At 49.1% G+C, this 20,576-nt stretch overlaps 6 protein-coding genes across 6 annotated transcripts; 2 read left to right on the top strand and 4 right to left on the bottom strand.

The window, feature by feature from the left end:
* Positions 1–45: 45 nt before the first annotated feature.
* PpBr36_10418 (uncharacterized protein) lies at positions 46–1,919 on the bottom strand (the record flags this gene model as incomplete). Its single annotated transcript, XM_029897529.1, has 4 exons — positions 46–1,155; positions 1,231–1,378; positions 1,440–1,722; positions 1,778–1,919. The coding sequence occupies 4 exons, from the start codon at positions 1,917–1,919 to the stop codon at positions 46–48; spliced, it is 1,683 nt and encodes a 560-aa protein (XP_029744308.1).
* A 1,516-nt stretch (positions 1,920–3,435) lies between these two features.
* Positions 3,436–3,615, bottom strand: PpBr36_10419 (uncharacterized protein; the record flags this gene model as incomplete). Its single annotated transcript, XM_029897530.1, has 1 exon — positions 3,436–3,615. One exon carries the CDS (start codon positions 3,613–3,615, stop codon positions 3,436–3,438), a length of 180 nt encoding a protein of 59 aa, XP_029744309.1.
* A 10,428-nt stretch (positions 3,616–14,043) lies between these two features.
* PpBr36_10420 (uncharacterized protein) lies at positions 14,044–15,229 on the top strand (the record flags this gene model as incomplete). Its single annotated transcript, XM_029897531.1, has 3 exons — positions 14,044–14,310; positions 14,375–14,707; positions 15,071–15,229. The coding sequence occupies exons 1-3, from the start codon at positions 14,104–14,106 to the stop codon at positions 15,227–15,229; spliced, it is 699 nt and encodes a 232-aa protein (XP_029744344.1). The 5' UTR covers positions 14,044–14,103.
* Positions 15,230–15,250: 21 nt separating this feature from the next.
* Positions 15,251–15,823, bottom strand: PpBr36_10421 (uncharacterized protein; the record flags this gene model as incomplete). The annotated part of the gene is made up of 1 exon (XM_029897532.1): positions 15,251–15,823. The coding sequence occupies one exon, from the start codon at positions 15,821–15,823 to the stop codon at positions 15,251–15,253; it is 573 nt and encodes a 190-aa protein (XP_029744343.1).
* A 686-nt stretch (positions 15,824–16,509) lies between these two features.
* PpBr36_10422 (uncharacterized protein) lies at positions 16,510–17,195 on the top strand (the record flags this gene model as incomplete). The annotated part of the gene is made up of 2 exons (XM_029897533.1): positions 16,510–16,596; positions 16,779–17,195. 2 exons carry the CDS (start codon positions 16,510–16,512, stop codon positions 17,193–17,195), a joined length of 504 nt encoding a protein of 167 aa, XP_029744324.1.
* A 1,614-nt stretch (positions 17,196–18,809) lies between these two features.
* Positions 18,810–19,223, bottom strand: PpBr36_10423 (uncharacterized protein; the record flags this gene model as incomplete). The annotated part of the gene is made up of 1 exon (XM_029897534.1): positions 18,810–19,223. One exon carries the CDS (start codon positions 19,221–19,223, stop codon positions 18,810–18,812), a length of 414 nt encoding a protein of 137 aa, XP_029744345.1.
* Between the last annotated feature and the right edge of the window lie 1,353 nt (positions 19,224–20,576).

Raw genomic sequence — 20,576 nt, forward strand, 5'->3', positions numbered from 1 at the left:
AGGCCAGGCCAGGCCAGGCTTTCAAGAAACGAGCGTCATGGATTTTTAGACCACGGCAGATCGAGAATTGGTTCTGATTCTTGCTCGGCCAGTAAGGCGGATAGCCCAACCCGCAGCAAAAACACTCAGCATGATGATTGCCCCATTTGCAACTGCAACGGAGAACGTTCCTGCAATCGCCTTAGTAATCACCTCGGCTACTTGATTTACCAAAGAAAGATTTCCTTCCAGGCTAGGATGCCTGAAACCCGCAAGCATGCTCCAGATTTCGTCACCTGTGATGTCGTCTTCCCCACCACTGAGCATCGCGTCGCTGAGGTATCTAAAGCCAAGATTCTGATATATGCAAGCGCAGACTGAGGTAGCAAGGGAGATGACGCCGAAATGCAGCGTGGCGAATAGGGTAGCATAGCTGTTTGCTCGCTCAACACTCTTCTGATCCTGGTCCTGTAGTAGGATGGCTGTCTGCCGGAACACTAGCCCTACTCCTCCCCCAGATATGGCGAGTATGCCCATGACGATGCCGGCAGATCGATATGGATCTGCAGAAATTTGCAGGACTGATGCAACGAGAATAAGCCCGCCGCCGAGCACATTGAGACCAGGATCAACCTTGGCTCTCTTGAACAGTGTTTCGTGGAGTATCCTCGTGAAAAGCAACGATCCGACGTACGGCAGAAGATGTGCAGCAGCTGTGGCGAGGGTGGACCCTTGAGCAAGTAAAAACACAAGCGGCGCGTATTGCAGGTTGACCGTGTAGGAGGCAGAGGCCATGCTAGTAACGGTAAAAGCCAGAACATGCTCAATACCGATTGCTCCAAAAACAATGATGCGAGATGCAGGAGTGGTGCCGATGCAGCGGAGCTGCTGTGTTGCATAGGCAATCAAGAGAAAGCCGGTAAGCACCCAAGCGACGTCGGCAGAAGTTGAGCCCCAGGTCCAGCGATGACCCGAGAAGACTAGACATGCATGAAGCATCATGACTGAGCCGCAATGTAAAATCCAACCCAGCCAGTCGGTTTCTACCAACCAGGACTGCTGTCTGGGGTTCCCTGCGATTCCGCTTGCAGTTTGGCGTCTTAGGTGCAATGGGGGAAGGAAGAAGTAGTATCCGATCCATAGGAAAAGCACTATCGGTATGTTTACAAAAAAGGCCTTTCAAGGTTAGCTTGGGTGAACTTCCGCACTCCCGTCCTGCGTTTTCGCGCTGCGAGCAAGGCCTGAACTTACCCACCGCCACGTAGCCGTGTAGCTGTCTGCGAATGCACCGGCAATAACCGGACCGAGAAATAGACCAAGCACGAAGCAGATATCTATGACAGCCCTTGTGCTGAGTGTATTATCCGGACGAGCATATACAATGCCGTAAAGGAGGAGTCTGCCCGCGAGGAAGTTAGATGGAGGCCATGTACAGTAGCTCGGAGACGACGAGATCTCACCCGTGGTAGACTCCTGCTCCTCCCGCCCCGCTGATTGCTCGCCCCAGGATGACGGCATTCATGTCTTTAGCGGTGCCAGACACAACCACGCCTACAACAAACACGATGCTGTGAATGTAAAACTGCAGCTTCAAGTCTGCCAGCAGAGACAAGCGCCTACAAAGCGGCATGATGCACACTGCGACGGCCGGGTATGCAAGAACGACCCAAGCGAGCAAGTCATCCCGACCAAGGACGCTGAAGATTCGAGTCTGAGCGTTCGATGTGTTGCTTACGTTGTATCCTGAGTTGGACACAGTCAGAACTGAGGACCCTTCACATTCTGCAGCTAAACATACCTAGAAGCATGCTACTTAGTCCACAGCACAGCTTGAACATGAATGATCTCCAGGATAAGCATTTTTCTTTCTCGTTGAGCCTGTAAGAATTGATATCATCCGATTTTACCGAAGACGGAAAGTCCCTGTCTTTGGGTTCCATAGTTGCTATTATCACAGGGTTTCTCAATACGAAAAAGCAGTGATAGCTACCAAAGAGAAGATCAGTTTCCCCTAGTAGCGTTCTAGTTAGATTTTATAAAAGGATAATCCAAAACAGGCTGTTCAATGCCACGAACGAGCAGCAGATCAGAAATCCACTCACCTGTTATCTCAGAGCTAGTCTTAAGCCGCATCTTGCTTATTGCTCAGATTTTCTACTCGAATCAGCAGCTATGGGCTGAAAAAGGGCTCCATAAGCCCCTATCTATGAATTCCTTTATATAACAGGCTCATATAATCAGGAGCGGACATGTCAGACCGATGAACGGAAAGTATGTTCCTCCTATAACACATAAGACAATGGAGGAAAGACTGAGAGCATGCACACAAGCCGCACGTACCGAGCTGACTGTGAAAAACGTCCTGCAAGTATATATTTTACTTAGAATAATATCCTCAGCTCTGCACCTTCTCCTAGTACTTGTCCAAACGTTAGAGCTAGCTATCAGGCTACCTTTGCTTGGCTTTTTGGCCATCACTTTTTTTTCCAGACCTGTCACAACATGGCAGGAGATCTATGATGCATTTCCACACGCAGAAGTTTCCAAACTTCTGGTTTATACAGGAGGTGTCAAAGAACTGTTACAGAAACTGAAGAATCGGAGATTCGATATAGCGAAAATTCGGTAGCGATCGAGTAATGGTTTCTTTAGCCGATGCCGTATCAGATCCAACCGGCAGGTACTGAACAATTTTGTTTCTAGATCTCCAATCGGCGAATATACAAATTCGACCAATAAATTTTGTGTATTTAGCTCACAACTGTGACTTAGACTGCTAGTGAGATTTACGCCTGTCTTGTGTTGCTTGATAGGAGGGCTTGCGCCAGCTGCGCTCAGATCCCATTGCATGGCTCCTTAGGCGAGAGCTCAGGAGCAGCGGCTTCGCAGGGCTTGAAGCAAAACGCCGGCATTTCAGTAGAATGATGCATTGGATTCGTGCTCCTATAGGCTGACCATGGATTGCCCACCATGATCCCAACGAGGCAAGACTCGAAGCTTCTGATCCTCGCAGTAGATTCGGCCACTCGCAGAGTTGGATTGATCTACACTTCTATTGCTAATGTCACTGTTTAAAGCATTCAAAGTTCCAATCTCCAAGTCAAGACTACCGGACCCAACTGTGACCAGGCTCTAATTCAGTTAGTTACGGTAAAGAAGCGTAATCTCTGATCCTATCTAACAAACAGAAGAAAGGCCGAGTACAGACGCACTTGACTATGAAACACTGGATGCTTGGCTAGCCCCTAAGGCCATTACGAATATTATCGTATCTACTTTGGAGGTAGCTCAGCCAGTTCTGCGAGCGGTCAAGCGATCTCAGCTTGTTGGCACTGGCAAGGGTAAGGCTTTTATCGTCAGTACGATCTGCTGAAATTTCCCAGAACATGCTGCCGCCAAGCGCCTTGGCCTTAATGTATTCGACCTTCTGAATAACGCTTTCCGATGTGTCATACGTCAAAAATTCCTTTGTTGGAGTATTGTAGCTGAAAGAAGCACCAATTCTGGCGTCGTATATCTCCACAGCACCCGACCGTGGCAACGCTTTGTAGTCCCAAACACCGGGTTCCCAGGATCCATTGCCGATCCCCGAAAAGGGTCTACCCGGCCCCGTTGTGTTTTGGAAAGTCCGGCCATAAAGGGGAATGCCCAGTACAAGATTTTCAGGCGGGACATCACATTACTCTCAAGCTGCCCAATAGACGACTTTGTAGTAAGCTGGCTTTCACAGACTATATCCTTATTGATCACATTCCTAGACTAAAATGGCAAGCAAAGACCTTACCAGAGCTCTATGATTGATTATTTGGGAGAGACTGTCCCAGAGCCAGTGCTGCGGGAGAAGGCGTGCTATCATTTCAGTTCTACAAAACCAAGTGCATGAGGCTGCAAGTAGAATGGTTGTAGCTGCTTACTCGCGAAATGAAATATAGTGTTAAGCGTTCACGCGACCTCTATCAATTTTTGAGGGGAATGTTCATATGTACGTATTTTTACTGGTCAAAGCAAGGTTCTTGATCTCAAAGACTCCTCAGAGTCTTCGGAGATCAGGTTGTGATCTCTGAGATCACCCCTTGTCTGTTCAAGATCAACTGTCTCGGCAGTCACGTGCTGCCACGTGGCTTTGTCCTTATGTAATCCTGGCTCAGCCCGTCGGTGATTCTTCTGGGCGAGTGTCGTCAAGAGGGGCATGACCCCACCTGGCCTCCCTGGTACCAGCCCAACCATCTGCTCGTAACGAACGGGATCGAATCCGGGCGGAAGCAGTTCAAACAAACGTGGAGGATTTTCCTGGAGGGCTTGATTCCTCGCATGTATGTGATTGTGTTGTTGCAGGGGGTGTACTGACTTGATGAACTTTCGCTGCAGACTGGCATATGAGTCGGACAAAGGGAGCTCAACAGTGCGGTCTCGACGGCTGTTATGGCTTATTCCATGAAGTGATTTATTTCCAGAAAGTGTCCATAACTCAGAAGTGGGACTTGACTACAGTTGAAAGCAAGCCCATCTTTCTCCTGTCAATACATATTGGTTTTCTGTATCTGCTCCATATAGTGCCGATTGAGCCTGGGTACCCACTGCGTATGCATTCGACGACCCTAAGGGCTCTATCCTATAAGTCAAGCCGAAGTAATATACTGCTTGCACTGTTGCAGTGAATATCTACATAAGCAGCGAAATAGGAGTCACCATCACTTCGAGATAATAAAGAAGATGTTTGATTATAGCCAAAAGTGAATGTTTGTTCTGGGGCCAAACCTGGATCTTCCCCATGTTAACAAGTAGACACAAGTATCACTCGGCCACCCCCACATTTCAAAGACTGAATTTCGGTACTGCAAGCCAAGACGTAGTTGCTCCAAACTGTCTACCAGCCGATGCAAAGTTCAGAGATTAAGGCGTACCTGCGTCTGAAACTGTTCTTGAAGAACCAATTCTACCAGTGTCCTGGACCAATTTATCGTGTCCTAGGCCAATGGATCTGTCATACGCTTCCTCATTCACCTAGCCCGACGCCGTATTAGTAAAATTTCCCAGACATGAGTTGAAGTAACTGAACGTCTGACTGGCAGGTAACTGGGGTTTTCATTGAGTGGGAAGAATTTCTGATGGAACTCAAGCATTGCTGTTAACCAAAGGTTGATTGCTGGTAGGCAATCCTGGAAAGAAATGTATCTACATGGTAATGAGCGTTGCTTGTAACCTATTTCCTAAGTGTAGTGATTGTGATCTCCTGATCCAAATGATCCCTGTTCTTGGCGTCTTACAAGGTTTTGATTCCTTCCCTATATAATTTTGGGTTCTGTCGGGATATCTTTCTTGGGCAAGTGTAGAACGACTCTGTCTGGTCTCCCTGGTACCGGTTATAACGCCTGTTTTGACGCACCCAAACTCAACTAGCACGGGCCACTACTTGTGGCAAAAGGGACAACGGTATGTGAGGTTTCCATCAATTGTTTCCAGTGTTGTGTGCGGTTGTATTAATATGTGCTTTGTTACAATTGGTAAGCTTCTCATGTATACAGTCGTGCAGTATTTAATGGTTTTTGCTGACGTTGGTAAGGGTGTGGAAGACATTGAAAAAGAACCGTTGCTATGGGCTGCGATGCTAAGTGAGCAGCTTCTCAAAATTTTAGCTCACATGGCGTATGTATTCCAACGTTAGACATACCTAAAGCAGGGCGCCGTGCTAGGTGGCCTGGCATTGCAAGGCTCCAGGTGACGTACGCTTTCTACTACTGTCAGCCACAGACAAAGGAGGTAAAACTGCATTTCAAGAGCTTAAAGGAGCAAATTGAGTGAGCTGTGCTGGAAGAGTGTGCTTTCTAACTTATTTACACAAAGCTTTGTCAAAAGCAGTTTGGAATATCGGTAAAGACAATATATCACGTTCGATGGAGGCCGCTTCTGTGACATTTAGAACATGAGATGACCAGACCCTAACCCTGACCCCTGACCAACGACTCACCAGGGTGATACCTTTATCTACGTCGCGTCAAGCTTAGAACTTTGTTTGTTTCCTTTCCTCTGCTCAGAGTAGAATCTTCGTCGATAGATGCCAATAGACTAGCTTCCGTGCTATGCTTACCCTGGCCGTGACACAATTCTACTCTCAAAAGAATCGCTGGCCTAGCGATTAACAAATAAGGCGCAACAACCTATCTTTACGCCGCTGGCGAGCGACGAAAATAAATCCGCACCCGACAGACCCGACCCGACCGGAGTTCGACAGGAACTTCAATTCCAGTCCCCGACCACGACCGATCCGACCTATGCCCAGGCTGAAGGACCATCCACCTGCGAGCAGGAAATCACAAAGATTGATTACGAACCAGACGGAGCAAACAGACCGCCCCATCGACGACCCGACCCGATCAGAAAGCGAAACAGACTCTCGCCCAGGCACCAAGTCCAGTGTCGAGGACGAAATCGAAGTTGCATCTTCTTCGCGGTCCCCGGAGCTCAACGTGAACGCACAAGAAAACAACCCCAGAATGATGGGCGACGCAAACGACCCAGCCAGCGAGATCGCTAGGCTAGAAGCGGAAATACTTAGGCTAAGAAACGCGTTGAGAAACGACACACCCAGTCCCAGGCCCTACCGAGAATTAAGGCACCGAGAGCCATCAGTGGAAAGTGCATTCGGCGGAACGAGTTTCAAAGCAAAAGGGATGGCCGCTTGGCCAGCCTTTACCGAGTTCCAAGGAACAGGCGGCATGAACCCTGCTTACAATGACAAAGCAAAAGCCAGAGCCGATTCACCCCCAAAGTTCGCAGGAGACAAGACGCAATTTGATAGCTGGCTGATAAAGGTGGCCGACAAATTCGAAGAAGATGTCGCCATTTTTAGGACTGAGAAAAGTCGGATGCGTTACCTGATGAATTTGCTCGAGGACAAAGCCGAGAAAGCAATGATTACTCGTTACGTTTCAGTTACACGCCCCTTTTCATCAGCAGCCGAAATGATCCAAATCCTAGAATCCATGTACCACGACCCCAACCAGTCCATAGCTGCCAGAGAAGCCCTTAAGAAACACGAGTTTGAGCTAGGCAAGGGCCAAGATATCCACGAGTTTATTGCCACGTTTAATTCACTAGCCCAGCAAGCAAAGGTTCGGGAAGAAGACTGGAAGCAAACCTTGTGGGGATGTATACCCGCCGACCTCGATCACCGTCTGCTGCACGATAGTGAGAACATCGACATAGACTACGAGACGTTTTGCCAGTACGTTACCAAAGCCGTCTACAGCAACCAACTGGCACAAGAAAGGCGCAAAGACCGAGAGAGCACCGACAAGACCAGCACGAAGAACGAGACCCGGAGCAGGCAGAAAACAGCTTCGACGAAAGTCCGTTCGCGCTACAAGCCCAAAGATTATCAAGGGGATAGAACGGAACCAATCACGATGGCTAAGGCCGGTCGCTCACTGACTTATGAGGAGAAAAAGGCGCATTGGGATGCCAACACCTGTTTCATGTGCGGAAGGGGTGGCCATAATTCCAAAGATTGTCCCGAAAAAGAGAGAATAAGGGATGTCAAAGCAGTGAAGCCGAAGCAACAAACGAGTAGCTTAGATTCGGAAACCACAGACGAATCGGGAAAAGAGTGAGACCGCCGCAAGCCTCCTCGGTGGTCCAGATGTCTACGATAGCTCAGATTGGTAGTAACCCACGACCTAAATCTTTCATCATTCGAACTCAGATACAGGTTAATGGCGTAGCACTATCAGTTAAAGCTCTTTGTGACACCGGAGCAGACATTTCTCTTTTGATCAGCCCAGCAATCGCTGAACAAGCCGCAGAACGGCTAGGAGCCCGGCTTCAAAGGTTAAAAACCCCGCTACTTTTGTCGGATTACCGCAAACAGGACGCAGGACGCATTACGCACAAACTAAAAGCGACCTTGGAAATCGATGGACGCCGGTTCAGCAACCAAATGTTTTACGTGACGGAAAGTGGACATGATATGTTTATTGGGCAGGATTGGCTAGTTGAACAGGATGTTTGGATCCACCCGAAAACGCAAACGTTCGCATGGCCTGAAAGGACACCGTCGCTGGCAAAATTCTCGCCAGCCATTAGACTTCCGAACATGTTGGACAAGCCCGATCCGGTTGCACAAGCCGATGCAGAGCGGCGCGACCGAGCATTCGAACGGGAAACCAAAAGGGTGCAAATACTTGGACGACCGTGGCGCCAAACAACCTTTTTAGAACCCAGACCAACGACCCCGGTCGTCTTGGGTGAGGACCGAGACGTTGTAAACATAGCCGCCCTTCAACACAAACTGGACACCGACCCCCGACAAAAGCGATGGAAATCGTGCCCAATACCCACGCAGCCCATCACGTTAGAAATTGGACCCGAAAAACCCGCCATCAGCCTATCTGCCGTCGGCCGTTCGTACCAATGGAAAACCAACAAGGGAGAACCAATCCCGTTCCCGGAAGATGAAGACCCCGACCATGTCGAACTGGTCCGAAGCAAACTGCCATCCCGACTCGCTCACCTGGAGGGATTCTTTTCGAAAGCAGCTTCCACCAACCTGCCTCCACATCGCCCAGGGCACGATGTAATTTTGGAGCTAGACAAGCCGAAAACAGGATCGCCTCCGACGTACAGGACACCTGTGGAATTCCTGCCGCTCGAAAAGGAAACAGTCGACGAGCTGCTGCGCATTGGGTTTATCGAACCCTGTATGCAGGCCGACCCAGCGCCTGTCCTGTTCGTACCTAAACCACACTCCAAAGAACGCCGTTTTTGCACCGACTACCGATGGATCAACCAGTTTTTGAAAGATCGATTCGTACCAGCCCCGGATGTCAACGGAACTATTTTTAATTGTCGCAATGCAAAGAGGTTTACAAAAATCGACATTATTCGAGCTTTCAACCGGTTACGTATGGCGGTTGGCTCAGAGTACCTCACTGCTTTTCGCACCCGACAGGGCACCTTTCAATGGAAGGTGCTTCCCTTTGGGCTAAAGGTCGGCCCAGCTTGGTGGCAGTCATTTATCAACGCTCAGCTAAATGAACTTTTGGACTTGTTCGCCAGCGCATACGCCGACGATGTTTTGGTTTATTCCGACGGAAACGAAGAAGAACATTGGGACCAAGTAGAAGAGGTTATTTACCGATTAAGCCGAGTCGACCTCCAGGGAGATATTAAAAAGTCTCGATTCAACGTTACCACGGTCGATTATCTTGGCATCGTTATGGACGCAGGTCTGGGCATCCGTATCGATCCAGACAAACTGCAGGCAATTAGCGATTGGAAGTTCGAAGACCTCACGTCCAAAACAGCCGTGCGTTCCTTTTTGGGATTGTGCAATTACATTCGAATGTTTTGCCACCATGCCAGCAGCGTCGCTGAGCCGTTGAACCGACTGTTGAAGAAAGACGCCAAATTCGCTATGGGCCCCGAACAGAGGCGAGCATTTGAGGAAATGAAACGTTTAGCCTGCGATGCACCGGTTATGGCATTTTTCACCCCAGGCCGACCGACCAAGGTAGAAACCGACGCCTCACGCAACGCGACCGGCGGAGCAATCTGGCAACAGCAACCGGGTGGAGAATGGAAGCCTGTGGGATATTTCTCAAAAACGATGACCCCAGCAGAACGCGCATACCCGATCCAAGACCGAGAGCTGCTGGCAGTGGTTCAAACGCTGAAACATTACGAACCAGAATTGTTGGGGACAAGCTTTTTCGTGGTTACAGACCACCAAGCTTTAGTTTACTATTCCACAAAACGACTCCTTTCGACTCGACAGGTGCGTTGGGCAGATTTCCTGGCCAACTTCAACATTACGTTTCAGTACCGCCGCGGCAAAGACAATATAGCCGCCGATGCCCTGTCCCGCAAGACGGCAGACCTTCCAACAGTTAAAGCTCGGGAAAAAGAAGAACGAACAATGACTTTAATCCCACCTGAGAAGATCACACCTACGGTGGCCGCCGTCAGCACTGCCGACCCAAACGCCCACGTGGTGAGCGGCGCAGATTTGGTAGACCTAATACGACAAGAGAACGAAAAGCAAAAGCTAGGCCAACACCAAGGAAAGCTAGTCGTCCCGGAAACGACTTTAGACGGACAGATTTTTTTGAGGACCGCTCTGATCCGTGAAGCTCACGAGCCCAAAATATTCGCCCACGCAGGACAGAACAAGACGATACAAATGATCAAAAGACGGTATTTTTGGGAGGGCATGAGTCAAACCATTCGGAAATACATCAAAAACTGTCACGACTGCGAGCGAAATAAAGGCAGACACGACAAGACCCCGGGCCTATTGCATCCGCTACCGATACCGAATTACGTTTGGGAACATGTAGCAGTTGACGGAAAGGACATGCCCAAAGACAAGTTCGGATACGACTACGTGTGGGTGTTCGTTTGCAAGTTCAGTCGCCTGATAGCCACCATCCCAGGACAGAAGACCGACACAGCAGAAATCCTGGCCTCCCGATATTACCGATACCTATACCGTTTCCTAGGACTACCTTTCGTTTGGATTAGCGACAACGCCGGGCCGTTCATCTCCGAATTCATGGCGACGATAAATGAACTCACAGGTACTAAACACCGACACGGCAGCGCCCTGCACCCTCAAACACAAGGTGCCGTAGAGATAACCAACCAGGAACTGGACCAAAAGCTGCGGTTCTATATCGACAAATACCAGACCAGTTGGAGCGTACATTTGCCTGCTTTGGATTTTGCCCACAACGCCGCGTGGCATTCCAGCCTTGGTATGTGCCCGTTAAAGGTAGTGCTCGGGACCGAACCCCGAAACCCGCTGTCCACCGACCTGCCAACCACGACCGTTGATTCAGACCAGAAACGAAAAGCGCTGCAGATCGTCCGCCAGACTAAAGAAGTCCAAGAGTTGGCTCGCCAAAACGCGCTAAAAACGCAGGCGAGGCAGGAAGAACAAGCCAACAAAAAGCGGCGACCAGTAGATTTTGGGGTTAACGACTATGTTTTCGTCAAGAAAAAAGGGTTTCCGACGACCGCACCGACGACCAGACTGGATTCACAGTGGACCGGACCATGGCAGATTCTAGAAGAACGAGGATATAGCTATATTCTGGACGTACCTGAATCGTTTAAAGGAAAAAACTTGTTCCACGCAGACCGCCTCCGCAAAGCCGCAATGGACCCATTACCACAACAGAAAAGAGAGCCGCCTCCGCCAGAAGAGATCAACGGAGAACCGGAGTTTGTGGTCGATAAAGTTCTGGCGTCCCGATTATTTGGCCGGAGTAAGACATTGCAATACCAGGTCGCATGGCAAGGATGTGATCCAGACGACACGTGGTACCCGGCTGAAAATTTCAAGAATTCAGCGACAGCCCTTGACGACTTCCACAAGAAGTACAAAGATGCCGCAGGACCGCCGAAGCGATTGGCAATCTGGATAAAAGCCGCTGCCGAGGATAAGTTGGACGAACCGAATCAGGAGGATAACGTGGCAGAGCATGGAGAGTTAAACGGTAAAAGGAAAAAGCGACGACATGGTTAACTTGACAAGAGCCTCGCATGATCTCCTGCGTCGACATACGAGGTTTGGAAGGGGGTAGTGTGACATTTGGACCATGAGATCACCAGACCCTAACCCTGACCCTGGACCAACGACCCACCAGGGTGATACCTTTATCGACGTCGCGTCAAGCTCAGAACTTTGTTTGTTTCCTTTCCTCTCCTCAGAGTAGAATCTTCGTCGATAGGCGCCAATAGACTAGCTTCCGTGCTATGCTTACCCTGGCCGTGACAGGGCCTACGCGTCCGCCAGCGATGGAGAGTATTCCAGCAGCGTTGACAACGACGATGAGGGGGCTCGGCTTGAGCCACCGGATCTGGATATGTAGACAGACCCGCTGGTGGAAGCTGAATCTGGCTCTGGCTACGGCCCATAGTAATGGTGGATAGGCGCAGAGAAAAGGCCTGCCAAGGGTCTTGGCTTGCTTGGACAAATGCTAGAATCAGCCATGGGATGCGGGCCAAGATTGCTGGTGGGTGGGTCTGCCCTAGAGCCAGTTCCAGCCTTCCATCGAATGCTGCTATCTGTAAAAGCCAATTTTGATTCAATCCAATTCTGGCCATCTGCAAAAGCCAATTCTGACTTAGTTCATCCAACTTTGGCCATCTGCCACTTTTGCAATCTGCCATAGCGAGTTCTCACGTCCAATATCGGAGGATCGAGTACGTGGTGGTCATAGTGCACTACACAATATGGCACAATCACGCTCTGGATGAAGCTTCAAGCTCTGGATGAAGCTTCAAGTCCAAGCTGCAGCCTTGATGGACACAAGGACGGTGTTCTGACTTGGTGATCCAAGCTCCTTCCACGCGGATAGCTATCCCTAGCTCACTGAACTTATAGTCTGTACACTTGGCAATCATATTACGCTCGGTTCGCTTTCAAGGCTGCGCGATTGTTTATGATGTACGCATCGGTTGTGGCGGCTAATTATATACACAAGATCTACTCCCACACTACTACTACTGATGTCCGGGGAATCCCTCCAACAATGCATCCCTGGCTCTTTCCCTAACTAAAACAACCAAACCATCAGATGCTTGTTGTGTCTCGGAACAGAGATGAGCCTGACAAAAAACCTAGCTCAGTAGCACCCTGATCCTGTGCAACCTCCACATCATGTATTTCAAAGCTTTCCGTCAGTTCTGTGAGGCCCTGCTTCATTTTCTCCTGCATTTGCTTGAACGTCTCTTGATTTTGCTCCAACCTCTCCTGGCTTTGCTCTACCTTTCGAACGGTATCTAAAACGCCTTGCAGTTGATTGGTAAGACCTCCAATCCTGGATTTGTCAGCATACCTTTCCTAAGGTTTACCTGGTCTTCCGATGGTAAAACGCGGCGCTTACATGGTTCTGACTTCGTTGATGTCACTCATCATTGCCTTGATTTCCTGGCCTTGAATCCCTTGAGGGACCTGCGCCGTACTGTGATTTGTTAGTTTTTGCTGCCCGCCGGAAGTGAATGGGACTGCTCCCTCCTGCGATTCGCCTGCCTGAACAGGGTTGAACATCTTTTGGCCACTCACCTTGCTGAAGTTGCCGCTGCGGGAGCCACATAGCTAATGCCCTTGGTTTCAGCGCTATAATCGGTTTTGATACGATATGGCAACGTACCGACGTCTGACCACCCTCTGAGGAGGATTTTGGACCCCAGCGCCCGACGCAGGATAGTTAGAGTGACTCTGGTGATATGACGGAAACATTGCTGTGATCGATGGGTGGCTTTGGTCGGTCATCTCGGTACGTGCCCAACAAAATCTGCAGGACGGAAGCCCAATTCCTATTATACCGTACGTATCAATTCCAACAAAAGGCAAGATAGGAGTCTGTCGACCTCCGCATCAAACAGACTGCTTGATCCAGAAGCCGCTGTTGGAAAGACAGGATCGAAGCCTGGCCCAACCCGACGACGACAGGCTCATGGATTGATGCAGCCAAGAGTAGCACCATGGGAAGGCTTGACCTACTGCGTTACATCGCCAAGTCGTGACTCACAACCAGCGTCAATCCAAGCAAGCCAAGACCGTGCTACAGAGATGACGATGCAACGGCAGCCAGGGTCGGGACCAGGGGACAAGTGGGGGCCGTCCCCATGCGTGCAACCGGAAGCCGATGCGGGTGGAGTGCCAAGCAAGGATGCGTCTCTCGCAATTGCTTGGCATCCCTCCACCATGGAGCGCTGCTGCCAAGAGGGTCACCATCCCTACTTTTAAAGCTTGGCATATGCAGGCCCCGGCTTAGTCTGCCAGGCTCCCATGGCCAAGTGTGGGTGACCAAGTGTGGATGGCCAGGGCAGCCTGAGAAACGCTAGATATAGCTGTAGAAATCCATTACCGAGCTCTCCGCAAGCATCTAGATACACCCCCCATGGACCCATCCCGAAGCAAGGATAGCAAGCATGGTGCATCCAGAATTGGCCTTGTCGGCAAAAGAGGCCTTTTGCTCGCCCTTTGTGAACCACGAAAGACAGAAGCACGAAACGAAGGGATTATAATAACAAAGTGTGCAGCCATGGCAAGAAGACTTGCCATGAAATTTCAAATCGGCTTCAAGTCACCTGTTCTGCCCGACTTTTTGTATCGAAATGACTCGTCTCACGGACCCGGAGAAAAGCGACAGGCAGCAAAAGGAGCTGGTGCGGAAGCGCGGCGGGAGTCTCATGAGGAAGGCCGAGCAACTGGGGAGGCTTGGCGAGATCTTTGTATTTACCGTTTTCTATGATCCACTCTATGGCTACGACGGCATTGTCAACATCCCCGAGGGCTTTGAAGAACCAAACATAAAAAAAATGGTATGTGCTTAAGACCACAAGCGTATACAAACGCTTCGCAAACACCGACTAAGAACTGCGATAGTACGAAATGCTGCGCGACGGTTACAGACCTCCCCGAAGAACAAGACGGCGCTGTCCACATTCGTCGTCACAGCGGCCGAAAGAGCCCCAAAAACAGCCCCAAGAGACTACGCTGGATGAGATCACAGTCGAGCCAAGTAACGGAAACTGCTTGCAACAGGACGACAGCGACTCCTCAACAGGGGAAGCTGGCAACCAGGAGACCAATAAGCCACAGGCATACTCGAACGGAACATCTGAGATTGATGCTCCCCATGAGGTGGATGACGATTTCGAAACCCTCTTTGGGCAGATGGATACTTGCAATGACTTGAAAAAAGAAAATTTTCAGCTAGTAAGGAAGCAGTCATCCACAGTGGTGAAGAGGATAGTAGGGATCCGCTCGAAAGATGGAAGATTCATTCCGAAAAGAGTTTTCAAGGTAAGAATACCTCGGGTGCGCAATGGCAGGTAGATCTAAGGTCATAGAATTACACTACCGTCCACTGTATATCGTGCTTGAAACATTGGCAGTTCTCGCTAAAGCAGGATCAGAAATTCATAATAGGCCACGTGACAATGGGTACAAGTCACACATAGGCTGTAGTTGAATCGTCCCCTCACCAAAACCTGTTCCAAACCAAGAACCCCTAATCTCACTTGCAGTGCCCTTGATTCCTTCCGTATCCCCCTTATCAAGGATAATTCCAAAATATAGCCGAATAGCCTCGATACGTTCCGCTTCGGTGCGGAACTCAAGGCCCAGTTTCAAATCCCCTTCCCTCCGCCATTTCAACCTATTCTGATAGAGCACAATAGAGCCGTCCAGCTCGCCATCCATAACATCCTTCATATTCGTTCTCCCAGGTGCAGTTAGGGGCTCATTTGATGTTGTGAATCACTGAAGCAACAGTTCACGTGATGTGAAACATGTGCGGCTCATGCCATGCCTGTTTAGGATCTCGATATCCTCGGGCAGGAACTCAAAGTCCAAGCTGAAACAGCACATTGGCTGCCACTCCTCATCAGGGCCACGTCGGAACTGATATACCCATAGCCGCCTAGTTTGATCGACCTGCTGTACAATCGACTGTTTCACTACTCGCATCTCTGGTCGAGGTCCAATGTGCTGTAGACCGTTCGGTTCAATGCCTCCCGTTCCCTCGAGCAATGGTACGGGCTGGGGTGGACCGTATCCACCAAAGCCCACATCGAGCAATTGGTGTACGCCACCGATCTTGACAATATTGACGCAATGCACAAGTCCGCCGAATCTACCGTTGCAGGGCTCAAAGACTCGCGAACCTGCCAGAATGACGTCGAACCCCAGCGACAGGAGGACCGTGTTGAGCAATTGGTTCGTCTCAAAGCACCAACCACCGCGGCGGTGGCGGACAATCTTCTCAAAAAGACGCGTCGGCGAAACACAGAGCCCCCATGTGCCAGGAGTAATGAGCCCGAAGATTCTCATAAGGCACGCTGACAAGATGATGCTTCTTGAGTAGGGTAAGGTATGCTAGTTGTTGAACAGAGGTAAGGTTGCTGACGGAGAAGATTCGCTGTGTAGGAGAAAGGTGTATTCGATTGAAATACTGAGCTATCTCGAAGTGGGCGTATCTTGATCGCTTGCATTGCTGAGCTTGAGCTGTGCTGCTGAAGCGACTCGATAACAGTTGGCGCGACAGGCTTCGGAAGGAGACTGACGTTTTAGGAATGATCATGAGTGTAGCTAGCTAGCCCGCAGAGTAGGGCAAAAAAATACTGTAGCTACCAAAAAAGAGTATCGGGTTGTCCTAGTTCAGTCTATTTTTATTGAAGGAATGTCCAAAACACGCTGTTCAATTCCACGAATAAGCAGCAGATTGGGAGGCCGCACACACGCTTTCCCAGAGTCAGTCCGCATCTTGCTTATTATTGGAGATATTAGCAATCATTCAACAACTGGCTCTTGGAAATGCCATCTCCTCTTAGCCGGACGCAAAAGCCAGGAAATGCTACTTGTAAAGAGCTGAAGAAGGGTGCACCAAAAGCGGCTATAGGTTTCCGCTAAAGCTACCTGTGGTTATCTTCCGTAAAAGATTATAACAGAAACTCAAGCCATCACAACCACCACGCTTCACTCCCGTGTAAAGGCTTCGGGGCAGCAGCCTCATGACAATGCAAACCCATAACCAGGCTGCCTCGGGAGCCACCCCCATATCTAGCTCAACTCTCGGTGGTGTGACAGGATACAGAAATCAGATGGTGAGTACATCAATTACAATATTTTGGGACGATGGCTAAGTATGAAGCAGCACGTGCACGACAATATCGACACCTGGCTTTGGACAATGATAAATACAATGAACGCTTGCCGCAGAGAGAATCTAGAAAAGGATCAGAGCTACAATCGGCTTTGTCATGACAATAGATTGCTTCATGCAAAGGTATCGAACTTGGAAACAAAACAAAACGATATTCTCTCGGCTCTTGAGACAGCTTTGCTCACACAGCAGAAAGTACTGGATATTAATCAGACGCTTGAAGCCGAGCTACGGAAAACAAGAGGCGAGAGCAACGCAACGTTGCAGTGGACATCACAGCAATTGAAAACCGATGCCTTGTCTTGCAAGTTTCAACATCATAACGCTCAAACGCAGTCTGAACAACAAAACGACCAGACAGAGCTGGACTTGCAGCTACTGGAAGAAGGCAACGAGCAGAAGGGTGAAACAGAACCTGTACGAAAGTGTTTGAAGTCATCTGAACGCAGCATTGAATATACAGGCTTAGCTAGCAGTAAAAGCTTGAGAAGCAGAAGGAACCTACATCGAGGCTTAGGAGACAGTCCATTAATGAAATGACTGCATTATTGAGCTACAGCCAATAAAGAAGACCAAACGTTTCAAAACAGAAAGTCCTCGTTTTGTTGGTCACTGGCTGTTCCATTTCTTTTCTTGGGCAGAGAATAAGATTTTCTATATTCTTATGACACCGATTTCGTGTGTGTTGATAGAACAATCACTCATTCTTTTCGAAAGACTGGCGTAAAATCTAAACCTTATGAATAGTATATGTGCTTCTAGTACAGTTTGGACCAAATTCATCTTCCGTTTTCACCACAGAAATTCGATATTTGAAGCATGAAGACGGTTCGATAACCCGTTGAGTCTACTCAACAAGGTGGAGGAAGATTCAGGTGCATAGTAAGGCACAGTCCCGCCTAGCAAAAACTGAACATTTTGCATCAATCTAGTCCTCACTATGGTATTTATCTGTGCATATGTACAGATTACTTGCCAGGCAAGCATTGCCAGCAGGCATATGTTTGAGAAGGCACAGGACGGACTTTCTGTTGCAATGCGCATTTAGTGACCCGACTTTCCTCCTATTCATCCAGCCATGTTCATTGGGGAAGCAATCTGTCCAATTAAACAATTGTGTGAATGGAAGCTTTGGTACCAGCTAGGCGAGTTCTACTGAAGTCACGCTGGCCAACCGTTGAAGGCCACGGGTACCTCTGTTTCATCTCTGGTGAAGGTATCAGCGTTATTGACGTCTCTGGAATAGGTGGATCTGGAATTCATCTCCTCGTAGGTTGGCTTTTCCGCGTTTCCTGGTGACTTTTTTTCTGCGACCCACAGCCTTGCATGGCTGAACAGCAAAAGAAAGAACTGCTTGGATGCAACATGCTCGCTGTTTTCTGCCTGGGCCACGATTATAAATCCTTGCTCAACTGCCTTAACTACGAAACTTACATAATTCACAAATTTGCGACCATTCCAAAACAGCCAGTAGATAAAGCAAGGATATCCTGGCACCGGCAACTATATACAATACTACCTCGGAACAGCCATAACGCCACGAAGTTCTTAAACAAACCGCGGACGCACATTCAAGCTTCGAGGCCGTGACAAGCAAGACATTGCCGCCATCGATCCAAGGTGGCCTCGGCAGCTTCCGAGCGGGAACCGATAAGAGCTTCAAAGCTCAGGACAGTTACATCCACCAGGTCCACGCAGGGACCCCCTCCATGCGTAATATCACCCGTCTGCAAGCAGTTCGCATACAAAGCTCAAGCAAGCACTGAGGAGGGCAACGAGTCGTGCTTTCATCCCTTACCCGGAATCACCACTTGGAATATGCACCCATCCTTAATGTTGGGCAGAACATGGCAGCAGCTGTACAAGCTCCGCCGGCACTTCAGTATATGCATACAAATAAGTCCAGGGCGCCTCAGGATGGTAAAAAGAGAAAAAAGCGAAATATGATCGCATTTCTGCTGCTTGCAGCAAGTCTTTCAACCAGGCCGCCCGTCCGCCGTAAAAGAATCATTAAGATGGTCCTAGCAATCCCAACGTATGCTTCGAAAACTGACTAACCCACCTTGTCATCAAATCCGCAGACCGTTGCAGGGAGCGAAAGATCAAGTGTAATACTTCTCTCAATGACCCTAAAGGCAATTGCATCAAATTTATTCAACTTAAAAAGGTGTGCCAGTCCAGAACGGCACGCAGCCAGCCTAGGCGAAGGCCAGAGTCTTGGCCGCCGTCGGTGGCCGGTAAGCTTAGCTCCGCCGTTGCTTCACCATCGTTGACCCACGTATCGGGACACCAGGGATAGATATCCTTTCCAGCTGGGATACCATCTGTGTTAATTGACTCTTGTCGAGCTTTCCAAGCAATTGGAGATGCCTTTTTACCTGACGACAAGCGTGAGTGAACAAAGGAGTTACAAATGCACCGAAATAAAATGACCACCATGCTTCCTTGATATCCAGTACCAACAGCGTTACCAAGAACCCAAAGCTTTGAGCGCGGAAAAAGCGCTATTACAGGACAGACTCGGGAGCAGCCAGACGCCAGCGTCAACATAGCCAAGCCAGGTGACATGGAATCTCTTTGTTATCCTCAGAATCTTCCAGTAGTGCCTGACATGGGCAGTATACGAGAAGATGAGCGCGCACTCTCCGACCTCGAACCCAATCAGAATCGCTTTCATACCGTCCAGGAACACAGGTTCGTCGGTATCCAAAGATCCAGTTGTGTCGATCTACCGCAAGATCCTTGCAGAATTACAGGCACCTCATCCTACCTTGACTTATTCTGCTCTCTTTTCAATGCAGGAATCAAATGCCACAGCCCCCTGGGATGACGACTTTCACGGACATACTGCCAACTCCATGAAACCCTGTGCTCTGCAGAAATCTAAGCACCGATGTCGGCGAGCAGCGGGTATGGACGCTGTCTACAATGTCAAGGTCGTTTGCGTACAGCGGGGAAGAGATGACATTACTGCTTATTGTTGCTTTTTATGCCATTTATAATACTGCAAACAACGCCTTAATTATTGTAGTGCACAAGTATTGAGAATTTTTACATATATGAATTTAAAGCACTTCAGGAGCTGTGAGACGGGATATGGTTTTTTGACGAGGCTGATCGACCTGCTGCATTTGTGCACCGACACGCTCCATGCCCTTTCCAACGATCAACGATCAACTTACTAACAATGATGGTCAATTGACGTCATCGATTACAGCTATTAGCTGGTATTGGCATCTTGGTTGGAATCATGACCAGGCAAGCAACAGAGCGGTCACCATTCAGGCTGTGACAAGCCATGTATTAGGTCTACCAGATGATATTGTAGCCATGGGCCTTCCTTCTATAACAAAAAAACGTTGTCAGCTCCTTTTGAAGCCCAAGTTGATCTAGCTGCTCTACAAACGACAACACCCAGCTCTCTATCGGCTTCTAGACAGGCCTGAACATGATATACAAAAGGGTGTGGTTGTTTAACCCGTACAGATCGCTAAAAAAATCCATAAGTGGATACCCCCTCAGTGCTATTCCTACGGTACAACTGCGACAAGCCATAATTGGAAATAACGCCAAAACCTGTCCCACCTCCACCACTCCCACCACCTGCACCTTCTGTAATTCGCACGATTTGCGCCAATTCCCTTTTTTATTTGCATCGTGATAAGCAATTGCGCGCGTATATGATGAGTTCAAGGATCTCAATCTCATGTTGTATATACGCACCTGTTTTTTCGACGAAGTTGCGTGCGATTGCAATTATTCATTGCGTTGCAAATAAAAACGATGCAAATGGCACACGTAATGCGAATTGCAGTGTGGTGTGCGAATCTTGGGTGGTTGCAAAATTTCTAAAGTTGGGTCTGTGCGAGTAAAGTCACGTGCTACGTTCTGGTCTGTGGGCACTGTAAAAGTATCCACTTA

The sequence above is a fragment of the Pyricularia pennisetigena genome (assembly GCF_004337985.1).
Source record: "Pyricularia pennisetigena strain Br36 chromosome 4 map unlocalized Pyricularia_pennisetigena_Br36_Scf_9, whole genome shotgun sequence".
NCBI lineage: Eukaryota > Fungi > Ascomycota > Sordariomycetes > Magnaporthales > Pyriculariaceae > Pyricularia > Pyricularia pennisetigena.